The sequence below is a fragment of the Brachycentrus maculatus genome, unplaced genomic scaffold, assembly GCF_059751285.1.
Source record: "Brachycentrus maculatus isolate JH-2025_06_01 unplaced genomic scaffold, ASM5975128v1 h1tg000188l, whole genome shotgun sequence".
Taxonomy (NCBI): Eukaryota; Metazoa; Arthropoda; class Insecta; order Trichoptera; family Brachycentridae; genus Brachycentrus; species Brachycentrus maculatus.
Genome location: NW_028280939.1, coordinates 1,745,227 through 1,758,050, shown reverse-complemented (window position 1 = coordinate 1,758,050; position 12,824 = coordinate 1,745,227). Strand labels below are relative to the sequence as shown.

General features: G+C 32.5%; 1 protein-coding gene across 1 annotated transcript in view; it reads left to right on the top strand.

Annotated features, from left to right (window-relative positions):
* LOC148307854 (cell adhesion molecule Dscam2-like) overlaps positions 1-12,418 on the top strand; it is a gene marked incomplete at its 5' end in the record, with an annotated part of 94,833 nt that extends 82,415 nt beyond the window's left edge. The window contains 8 exons of the mRNA XM_088262769.1: positions 1,756-1,935; positions 4,688-4,879; positions 5,640-5,825; positions 7,053-7,361; positions 7,989-8,145; positions 9,527-9,702; positions 10,785-10,967; positions 12,206-12,418. Of these exons, the coding sequence (XP_088118895.1) occupies positions 1,756-1,935; positions 4,688-4,879; positions 5,640-5,825; positions 7,053-7,361; positions 7,989-8,145; positions 9,527-9,702; positions 10,785-10,967; positions 12,206-12,363 (1,541 nt within the window). The remainder of the gene's footprint in view (positions 1-1,755; positions 1,936-4,687; positions 4,880-5,639; positions 5,826-7,052; positions 7,362-7,988; positions 8,146-9,526; positions 9,703-10,784; positions 10,968-12,205) is intronic.
* Between the last annotated feature and the right edge of the window lie 406 nt (positions 12,419-12,824).

The window sequence follows — 12,824 nt, the reverse complement described above, 5'->3', positions numbered from 1 at the left end:
GTGTACTGATAATGTAGGTTGATTGTATCCATTGTTTATGGGTGGTATTCCATGGTAACTCTCGTGGTTTAGCACTAATGGCATGTCATTTCGTGTAATAGATTCTTATATTGTTTCACGGAAATATATATCAGGCTATAATATTGGAAAATTTACGCTCGAGATGGTTCGCATATTAGTATCACAATAAACCTCACATTACTGACAGACTTGTATAATCAAAACTCTTAATTATAACATACGCACGAGTATTTTGTTATATTTACTGTAGAAATCAAAAACACATGCAACGACATTGAATTCTTTTATTTTTATTTTGACATCTAAACAAAGATGAAGAAGAATATGGAAGTTGGTGTATTTACGGGGCTTATGGCCTGTCATAAACTGGTTAAGTGATAAGTGTTTGAATCTGAAGCCATCTATAGTTGGTTTCAGAAATCTTTTATTTAGCACAGATCATTTTATTTAGATGTATACAAGAATTTAACAGGATTATTTTACACACTTGGAGAAGTCTGAAAACATGGTTTAATTTTTTTTTTATGCAGCTTATAATTTGACCAGATCAATTTATTGACAACATTTTTTGGCTGTGTCCAAATCATTGTCCATAAATCTGGGTTTCTCCAGATAAGAGCTATTTACACATTTTTTTATCCCAGTATACTTTTGATTAAAAAATAAACTGTTTTTACAATAACAAAGATATCGAAAATGCTTGTCGGATTTTGAAAATAAAATCATGACATAAACTATTCTTACCATCAATGCATCCAATAGTGCTTAGGGCCTACATCAAATTGATGAAATTTTAAAATGATCGATTATTGTATAAAAGCAAAGTGATTAGTCTCACACTTAAGGTACCATTCCAGGGTAGTATAAAAAATATAAAGAGATAAAATACTGTTTATTTTTTTCCCCTCTGGGAATCGAACTCGAGACCTCCATAATAGTAGCCAAGCACAATAGCTACCACACTATGAAGGCGGACAAGATAAATAAATTACAACAGGCTCATTACATCTCAAATTCGTTTCTTTCTGTTTTGAACCAGTCTTAATTTTTGTTTACGAATGCTGGATAATATTTAGGCCAAACTGCGAGTAATTTGAAGATTAGAATTAAAGAACAGCGTAGCGGTCTTGTTAGTAATTATTTTTCGGAATTGACAAATCACATAATAGATACAAATCACTCATTCCACTCTCATAAATTAAAATTATTACACCTTGTTCCACATAAAGGCAAAATTATGAATTATTTAGAAAATTTAGAAATCCAAAAAAACCTAAATTCTAACAATAATTTATTAAGTAATATACTGATGCAAAATTCTTCACCTTTGCTTTCCATTTTTTCTTTGTTTTCAAACTCCGCCCCTTGACTAACCCCCTTCCCCTAACTTTCCCCTTTCCTTATTTAAAGAACTATTTTATATTTTATATTTTAGTTACTATACAGACCTGAATGATGGAAGTTTAACTTCCGAAACATGTAGTCTTTAATAAAACTCAAGTGGTATAAAACAAGTGTTTTCTTTAATCATTGTAACATGTCTTTCCACAAAGTTAATGCCGAAACAATAAATATAATAGAATGCTGGATTCATTAACAAAAATAACAGACCTTCAACACTTAATATGAATTATTACATTATCTATCAATTTTTGAAATCATGCAAATCCACATTTTTTATGACAATTTGAACAGTTAGTGAAACATGTGTTAACATGATTCAATTGTTTTAAGCTGGAGCACGAATCGCTTCATTTGGAGGTCTCGTCAGAAGCGGAGCAGGAAGACCATTAACTCTCGGCTGTCTGGCTGCAGGCAATCCTGCACCGCGCACCAACTGGGCTCACTCCAAGAAGACGATAAGCCATGGTCACCAGTACAGAGTCACGTCGGAAGGGAATCTCCTAATACACAGTGAGTTAAAGGCTTTATACTTTGATATTTTTAATGATATTATTGCAATAAGTTATTATATGCAACACAAAACAGTACCAACAAAATTATTCTTCTTCTATCAACCCTTATCCGCATCCAATGGTGCATAGGGCATTGCATCGTATAGACGCAGTTTTATCTTGATCGTTACTTACATGGAGGCAAGGTGATCACTGCGCTTCAGGAACCAGTCCAGGGTAATGTGAAATAAATATTATGGTTTAAAATCACTAATATTTATTTTCAGCCTCTCCCTGGGAGTCGGACCTTCAGTACGGTAACTAAACACGCTAACCATTGCACTACGGAGGCTGACCAATAAAATTACATTACATGTACTTAGAAATAATAAAAAAATCAACAGTCTCCCTTTACAAATTAAAAATATAAAAGACATAAACCCTATAAAAAAAAAGAAACGAAACGAACACTGTTAACATATACAGACTATACAATAAATAAATAAACTAATGTAGATAATTCCCAACTAATAAATAATCTAGATAAAAGGAACTGGGAGTGCGATTAGGACTCGCTGGGTCCGCATTTAACAGTATGAAGGCCGTCTGGAGATCGGATTTATACTCGGTGAAAACCAAATGCCGCCTATACAATGCCTGCATTGCTCCTGTTCTCTTATACGGCTGTGAAACATGGCACCTTACAAGGGCCCAGAGCAGCCGTGTACTAAGCTTTGAGAATAAGTGTTTGCGGAGAATCTTAGACGTGCGGTGGTTTGACTTTGTGAGGAATGAAGAGATAAGGCGTAGGACGCAGCAAATCTTGGTCACAACTGTCGTCAAGAAAAGGCGATTCAGTTGGCTTGGCCATGTACTCCGCATGCCTCCTGAGAACCTTAATCAAGCTTGCCTATTTTACAAGGCATCAGGTTCGCGCCGCCCAGGATGACCACTGCTGACAATTCGTCGGCAGTTCTCGTCAGAACTTCGGAACGCGGATTTGACTTGGGAGGATGCAAGGGAGCTGGCAGCCGACAGAAAAGCCTGGAGACAGTTTGTGGACTCCATATGCTCCACCTAGGGAGCGGATATGGTTATATAGATAATTCCCTCGCACCGTACAATAATATACTCGTATGTTTCCCCAGTAATATATTATTTTAAATGTTTAACACTGTATAAATGTATAACAATGGCAATAACAAAAAATAACAAGAGTATGTCCCTCTCCAAGCTCAAAAGCCCAGTCTTTTTTTGGAGAGGCTCAGCGCAGCTAAAATTATAAGATTATATTAAGGAGAAATATATAGAAATTGTAATAAATTGTATGAAAAAAGTATATTAAATAATCCGCCTCCGTAGTGTAATGGTCAGTACGCTTAGCTACTGGAGGTCCCGGGTTTGATTCCCAGGGGAGTAAAAATAAATATAAATGACTTTTTACTCTTACATTTATCCAATATTACCCTCGACTGGTACCTGAAGCGGGGGGCTGATCACCTTTCCTTTTTGTGTTGTAGAACTGCGCTTCAATGGTGCAGTGCCCTATGCACCATCGGGTGCTGATCAGGGTTTGAAAAGATATTAAATAAATAAATTAAATTAAATTTTTAAAAAAAACTGACTGTTTTGGTCACTTTATGGATGATATAATATGTCTCTCATCCTAAGAATAAACATTTTTCGTTTATATAGGAAAGAAGTTTGAAGTCTGAGCATCTCAGGACAAACGATGAATGTGTCATCTTCAGTTGATACACCTATGATATTCATAATATTACAAGTTTTGATTTGAAAGGGATATATTTGCGGTAGAATCTTTGTCGACCCAAAAGTTTACCTTTGTTGACCTACACGACCTTTTTTGCTAGAGGGAGATTTGGAAATGGGGGGACAATGGGAAAATTAAACAAATTATTCCATCCAAATTTTAAGGACAGTATAAATTAATAATTGTATAAATTAATTCAACAGTCATTGTGTGGTAATATCCATCTACTTCTCATTTATACTTTGCTTAGCAAATACCACTTTTTCTTCAAACATTTATTGTGACATTTGTTTTGGATGTAGAATTGCATTTATTATTTACCTTGCTGAATATGAACAAGGTTTATAGATTAGATGCATGAACGTGGAAGAGACGAAGAATGTTTGCAAAGACAGAGTGATGTGGCGTTCTATTCTCTCTGCCTACCCCTGCGGGGAAGCGTGATGATGGTTAGTTAGTTAGGTAGTTAGTTTTTTTTATAGATCATTAAGTCGATTTTTGTGTCTTCTAAATAAAAGAAGGTGTTTTATTTTATCAATAGATTTATATTATCCACTGACACTTCGTGATGGAATTGCATTTTTAATATATTATTAGATAAAAACCAATATTTTTAGCTTTTCCACTTTTTTTATTTGACCAGCGACCGGGTTTCGTCGTTACCGACATCATCAGACTGGTCGTCGTTACCGACATCATCAGACCAGTCTGATGATGTCGGTAACGACGAAACCCGGTCGCTGGTCAAATAAAAAAAAGTGGAAAAGCTAAAAATATTGGTTTTAACCTAATAATATATTATCAATATATTATTATTGTCAAAAGATTTAAGATATACTAGCATTTACCAAATGAAAAATTAATGTCATTTCCATGTAATTTATTGATGTATAATGGAATTGTTATTCCGAAACCAGTAGTCATGAAAAAGCGATTTTAAGTGGACCACAATTTTGTTTTTCGTAAATATCAGATTTTTTTTTTAATAATATTTTTTCAGGTGTCGATGAATCCGTAAGCGGAAACTACACATGTTCGGCTAAAAATCTATTTGGATCTGATGAAATCACTTATGTCGTGGTTTGCTTGTTACCTCCTGGACCTCCTGCTCTGCAGCTTCTCTATACAACGGTATCTAGCGTACACCTCCAATGGAACCCAAGCCCTTCCGATGGGGGCTCACCAATACTAGGTATTTATCTGGTCATAAAATTATATTCAGATTTGTTCTAATACATTATTTAGATAGATTAAAGTTCAACAATTAAAATAATAAAGCACGCTAATAATAATCTACATCATCAACATAGAACCACAAGATCCAAAATACAGAAGTCAACCAAAGCCTAACCCATACCTCATTTGGTCAAAATAACTTTGATCACTATGCAAGGAAGTTGTACGACCTATTTTCATTATCTTTAAATTCATTAAGTTACAAAATATTTTTTTAAAGGAATAACTCGCAAAGCTTCTACTTTTAGAGGCTTTTCTGCAGGTACGATAGTAATTAGTAATTAGATAGTAATAGTAGTTTCATTATTCATAAATTCATTAAGTTCCAAAACATTTTTTTAAAGGAATAACTCGCAAAGCCTCTACTTTTAGATGCTTGTCTGCAGGTACGATAGTAATAAGTAATTAAATAGTAACTAGATAGTAATAGTAGTTTCATTTTTCATAAATTCATTTAGTTCCAAAACATTTTTTTAAAGGAATAACTCGCAAAGCCTTTACTTTTAGAGGCTTGTCTGCAGGTACGATAGTAAAGATAGGTAAGGTAATTGTGAAAATGTATCTCAAACACCCTAACCAATTGAAAATAAATCTTATCTCATAAAAGAGCTATTCAAATGGATGGAATTCTCAGACCTTTATTTTTTTCAAGTTAAAAAAATGCTTAATCTTACTCGAGATACCTTAAATGTATGTAATCAATTATATATTTCCAGGTTATACCTTGAGTTACAAAAGAGCCGAAGAGAATATGCAAGTAATGGAACTGTCGCCTGAAGTAACATCTTACAAAATTGAGAGCTTGAAGTGTGGGTCAAGATACTCTTTACAAATTGCCTCTTATAATAGGGTAGGTAAGGGGGAGTTTAGCCAGCCACTTCACACCACCACCAAAGGAGAAGGTACGTGGAATTATATTGTACGTTTCTTTCAGTTCCTATTTTTACAAATCCCAAGCTAAGGGCTATTGAAATGGGGAAATACAAGACCCTTCGTGCTGACGCTTGAAAAGTGTCTTCCGGTAATGAAGATATACTAAAAAGGTGGGGTGCTTATACCCGAAAATGCGATACAAAGGAAATTATATTCAAATTGTTGTTTTCGTCAAAAATTTTAGCTGACTGAAACGAATTTTAAATTTATGTAAATTCAGCAAAAATATTTTATTTCAAAGTAAAAACTGAGCACTCATATTACCAATAAAAATCACTTCATTTTTTGCGTGAAAAGAATTTAAGCTATTCGAAAGAAAGCTTTGATGGATGGCCATTTTTTTTTTGTTGCAGTAGAAATATTGAAACAAAAACAAACTAGAAGTATTTAAATGTTTTTATAAGTAAATAAAATTTACCGAACGATATTTTATAATATTTTTTTATTTATAAAATTTACTTTCCAAAATAACGATATAGATATATCGCGTGGAAGTCAAAAAAAAGGATGCATAAATTATTCCTATATTGATGTCAATTTGTTAAATACATAGATTATTTTGAAGAAATTCCAGTTCAGATTTTGAAAGCATGAAAATATACACTTATTAGTGACGTTTAAATAGAAAGCGTCCTTGAGGTAGTATTTTACGAAAATGGCGCTTTGTAAATCATGCAAGATTATTATTATTATTACAAAAGGAAAATTTGATTTTGAACAAAGTTATGGGTTTTAAAAATTCACGAAGTTAAGTGAATTGTGTATAAAGTCATACGTTATCGTAAAATACTGAGCTTGGTCGTGATATTCTTTTTTAAATTTTGAATTTAAAGATTTTAGTGTTTCGCGTGTTTAGTTTCAGAACTCATATTTAAAGAAATAGAACTTAGTCCTTAAAAAAACACACAAACACGCATTCAACAGTCATGACCAAACACCTTTACATTTTTTATTTTTTTATTTTTTTTTTCATTTAATATATTTAAATTTTTTATAATAACAAAATACATTTTAAACATTTATACATATGGAAAACTTTTATATTTAGATTCGCTGTGCCTCTCCAAAAAAGAGACTGAGCTCTTGTGCTTGGAGAGGGACTTACACTCATGATATAATGGTTATATAATAAATGGTATAATAGTATTTTTTTGTATATTTTTTCAAGATTTTTTAAAACAGTGTTTCTCTTTTAGCTCCAAAATTAACCAAGGATTGGTCTTCACTCACGTGGAGTAATTCAACAAGCATCGTTGTCGACGTCCAGCGAGCGCTGAGTGGCAACGAAGGGTCGCTCTGTCCCCTTCTGTCCCTCGCTGCGGAGTGGCGGAAGAGCGAGGCAGACGGGAGGGTGACGTGGAACGCAGTCAGCATCCTCAACAAGGGTCCTCTTGTGATTACGTCCCTAACTCCGGCTAGCTGGTACCAAATAAGGATCACAGCGGAGAACCACGCCGGGAAAGGGGAGGCCATTCTAAGGGCGGCTACTACTACGCTTTCGGGGGGTACGTAATGCTTTTCACCTTTTTACAAATCTCTCAATTTTGACAAATTCACTTTTAGGAATTTTATGTAGCCCGAACTTTTTTTTTAATACAGAGAAAAAAAGTTCTTTCAAAATATATTCATGGAATCACTGAAAATTTTCAAACAGCAGGTTCTCTGGCATCTAAATTACCATCTCTAATAATCTTAAATAAACGCCTGAAACACCATTATCTATCACAAAATACCCATATTATATCATTGATTCCTTTTATCTCTTCCTCCTCAACTTTTTCACTCACTTTCACTTTGCGATAAACTTTTTTTTATAATGTTTACTAGGTAAACATCATAATTTCTTAATCTCTATTGCGTTTCGTGTTTAGATGCATATACCATCAGTGGTATTTTATAGTTTGCATCAAAACATACGTACAATAGTCTTTAGGAAAAAATGATATTTCCCAAATAAATTTAAAATAAAAAACAAACACATCACTACAAAGTATTTGACGAAAAAGAAAATAAATATAATTGTTTAATTTTTAGGTGAATATGGAAAAACGAAATACAATTAATTAATTAAAAATTATAGTTTTCTAATTTAGTTTTTTAACAACTTTTTAACATTTTTTTTATATTTTCAGCTCTACTGTCATCTGACTCATACATTCCTACTTCCAATCTGCCAAATGATATGGAAGGCTCACATGATAATATATTCAATCTCATCTCAATTACATTGGCATCCCTTGCAGCGATATCAACTCTGTCGGTTCTCTATCTGCTGGTGGCTAAAAGAAGGTACAAATTCAGATTAACTTTTAAAAAATTGAGTGATTATAATTAAAATATCACCACAATTTTACTAATGTATACAAGTGTTATTTGTTTTTTCAATAAAAACTATGGTCTTATTGGATAATCTTACTTTGGTAAAAATGCAGCCCGTCGCTATACCAACGATGGCGTCAGTGAATATTTCGACTGTCGGAATAGGAGGCTTTGTCACAGCGTACGCGTTTTCGATTCGTCAATTATATTCTAGAATTAACAAATTTAACGTCTTTAACTGAAAAATAGGTTTTTGTTGTTGTAAAAACGTTTTTTTGCCTACAAAATATCGGATTTGTCTAATGGTGATGTTTTTTTGTTTTTTTTTTATTATTTTTATTGATTTTTTTTTTAACAAAATACATATTAAAATAATACAAAATAGTTGGTGAATATACAAAACATTTTAAATATAACGTTTCTACCTCTATAATAAAGAAGATACTTGTGTTTAGAAAGGGAGTTCGTTTTAATATATTTTTTTTATAAACAAAGATAATTAAAATAAACAAAGTAAATTAAAAATAAAAATAAATATTCCTTGGCATGGAGTCTAGGCAGGGGTGAGTCTTATATGTTTTATAAATTTAGTTTTAAAGGTTTGATAATTGATAATGTTGAAAGACATCGTGAAATATCTTACAAAATGTTTGTTAAACTCAAAGTACATAGTCATTATAACGATGAAATTAGAATATTTATCAATCGAGGGATGCGCTTTCATAGTGAAAACTTCAAAGAAGAGCCGATTTCACACGAACTTGACATATTCTTGTGAATGAAAATTCTCTAACTGGACCAGTGCTGTATATTCAGGGTTGTGCAAAATAATGTTACTACTCCCAAGGGAATGTACTTTTATTTTAATAACATAATTACACACACTGTGTAAACAAGTCCAAACAAAGCTAGGGTAACCATGACTAATGCCCCTTCTTTTACAATGCCAAATGCTGTGGAAGCTTACCAAAAATGTAACTTAAAAACATTGATAACATTGTGGTATGGCAAAAAATCACTTTGTGTTAAACCACTTTTAAAAATACTTATTTGTGGTTACCGGTTTTGAAAGATCATTCCATCATCAGGTCATTAAAATAAAATTCTTACGATTTGACATTTCTATAAAAAAATCAATGTGAAAAGGAAGACAAAAAAATAAATTAGTTTTTTTTATAACCAAATAGAAGTTACGATTATCTACTTCAGTAACCGCGACATATAATCTCTGCCCAAATGTATAGTTACCAGATTTTAAATGTCAACATTAAATTCAAAAGATTTTGATAAGGTTGGGAAACTTGATTAATCTCATCTTTGATTTTCAACGGTTGTATTATATTTTTTCTAGCGTCATTTGCAACTGCAACGACCAATCGGTATACGGCGGGGACCGACAACGCAGCCAATCACAAGCCAGTGATGAGAAGACCATATGTGCTGAACAACAGAACACAAGGAACTGTCAACATGACTATTCCACGTCTCCTATCAAAGGTCCAGAGAAGATGAGGCGAGATCCTGAAGGTAATTATTGATTATCTTACTTATCGCATATTTTTATGTATATTTTTTTATTATTTCTTAAATTAGCTTATATTACATAATATAAACTATTTTGTACCTACACTTAATTTACTACATTTACATTTCCTTACAGTACACAAAACATTTATTTTTAAATTCTTTCAGACTCTTTTCATTCTTCATACATTCAAGCATTTCATCATTTTTAAACCTTTATACATTAAACAATTTTGCGACTGTATTTTTTTCATAAAAGTATTATTCTATCCTTTTTTGTTTAAAATTATTTTATCCTTGAAATATTTTGGTAATTTATGGTTAAAAAATTATTTTTAAATATCAGTATATTAAATTTTAATCTCTTTTTTTTTATAGGTAACCAGTTTAGTTCTTCTCTCATTTTTTCTACATTATTATAAGATTTTTCTTAAGAACTATTCTCATCGTTTTATTTTGTATAATTTCTAATTCATTTTAATTTCCTTCATTTGCTAAATATAATATTGTTGCGCAGTAATCTACATGTGGAATAACAATAGTATTTAACGATTCATATTTTAAACTTCTAATACAATAAAAATATTGGAAATGAAAATTATATTGAAAAAAATCTGCCCCCATATTGTAATGATAATCGCGTTCGGTTGCCGAACTGCAGGTTTCGGGTTTGATTCCCAAAGGAGAGGCATAATAAAAATCAGTGGTTCTATTCTTTGATATTTATTCCATATTCCACTGGACTAATGTCTCCGATATCTGAAGTAGTCTTAAACAATGGTTTTAGTTTTATATTACCCCCAATTTCATCTAATTTCCAGAATTTTCACAATTTAATTGTGTTTATATGATTCTGGTTTAATAACAATATATTGAAAAGTAAAAAAAAAAACGATATACATATAAATGTTTTGACATTGAGTATTAAGACTTTATTTTCTTGGTGCCCTAAAGGCGGCACTCGAGTAGTACGACAAACCATGATTGTCGCCTTTATGGCGGCATTCGACTGCTATGGGTTAACACTTAGCTCTCTAAAACAGTTACAACATTAAAATGGTAAATTGAACGATTTTTTGTTCTAGATATGTATGAAATAAGCCCATACGCCACGTTCCAAGTTGGTGGTCCCCCTAGACCGACAGCCGCTCCTACTTTGGACCACACTCTTCAGTTCAGGACCTTCGGACACATGGACAATGATGCCTCTCCATCCCCCTGCAAGAGGCATTATCCACAGAAGACTCATAGATATACCAGATCCAAAGGTTTATATTTTTATTTAAAAAAAATTACAATGTGGCTCAACAAACACGAGGTTTATATCGTTTTTATACTGAAAAGGATGGAAATCTGAATATTCTATTTCATAAAATCTGTATTTCGCTGGCTTAAGTGATCACTTTATACAATTGTGTACCGTTTACTATTCTGCCCATACTGAACATGCATATTGCTTTAGTTTTTGAAAAATGTGTGTTTGCACTGTTGTTAGATTCATTTTGTATATGTTGGCAGTAATTTTGATTCGTTGAAATGTTGACTGACGGTTAATATTATAGTTGAATATTTGCGAAATATATGGATGTTTAAAAATGAGCAAAATGGTTAACACTATACAAGTGTATAAAATTATTACTTAAAGCAGCCAATTGAAAATTTTAACACCGGGGATGCTCAAATTTTATCTTCTTTCGTTTGAAAACGATACTTTAACTCAAATTTTAAACCTTTTAAAAATATATTTTATCTGTAGTAACACGGTTGATATCTCGAAAAATATGTATTTAGACTTCTAAAGATACCTATCAAAATGATTAATTTTCAATTAACTTTTACCATTTTATGAATTACTTTGTAGAAATGTTATTCTAATACTTTTTTTGATTTAATTAATATAAAAATGGGTTCAATATATTTAATTCAATTTATTTTATTTATAGATAATATATACATTACAAACTTAAATTTAAATCGTATACATTAACAAAAATAGAAAAAATGTAAGGACACTATTGCTAAAGGTGTAGAAGAATCCAACTTCGAAAAACTCCTTCAGACACATGGAACTGATCAATTTCCAATGAGATATTGTTCAACATAGCCATCGGCAGGCTGGTCCTGTCTATAGGAATGTTAAACAATCTATGTCGACGCTGTTTTAGGTAACTATCGGGAACATACAGACCAATGTTCCGGATAATTTCAGGATTATCGATCATACCGCGCAACAATCGATAAAAATGCGTAATCAAATACACATTCCTTCTAGTCTCTAAACAATTGTAGCCAAGCCTACCCTGGAGAAACTCGGTCAGGTAGAGCCGAGGATAATAGCCGTTCTCTCTCATGTAGAGATACCTCAGAACATACAGATACACTTTCTAACGTACGTATTACCAGTATTCAACCAAAAAGGGTGATCTCTATGAATGAGATAATTATAGAGATATCATCAATAACTTCATTCTTGTTATGCTAATGAATGTATTTGTTTTTTTCACAGGAGAAGATGAGTTAGAGTCCGGATGTGAACTCCTGCAGCCTATAAGGATGAGAGGCAGACCAAGACAAGGATCTGGTCCTTCGTACTGCGTGCCAATGGCGGCACAAGGCGAAGGGTTCCAGGCAGTTTTACATATAAATAAGAGTGACGTTTGTTAGATATATTATTGTTATTATTAATATTACACTGCCAATAAAATACGTTCAAAACGAACTAAGTCTTTGTTTGAGTGTGTCCAAATACTTGTTCACAAAATCTGGATTATCTTCAATTACAGGAGTTATTTTCATATTATTTTTACATCTCATCAAATATGAAGAAGAATATGGGAGTCTGGGCATTTACGGGGCTGACGACCGTCATAGGCTGGTTTAAGTGATCACTTTACACACGTGTAACATTCACCAATTCTACCCATATTGGCAACCACACTACTCAAATTCATGGAAGCTCTATATATATGAACCAATTTAGAAACCTTGTTCTTGAATCACCAGAACTTCACAAGATACATCTATTGGTGGTAAAATCAGCCTATGATTCTTCTTCATCTTTGATGAGAATTAAAAAAATAAGTCTTTTTTAATATTGTTCCTAAATACGAGTAAAAGTCTTCACG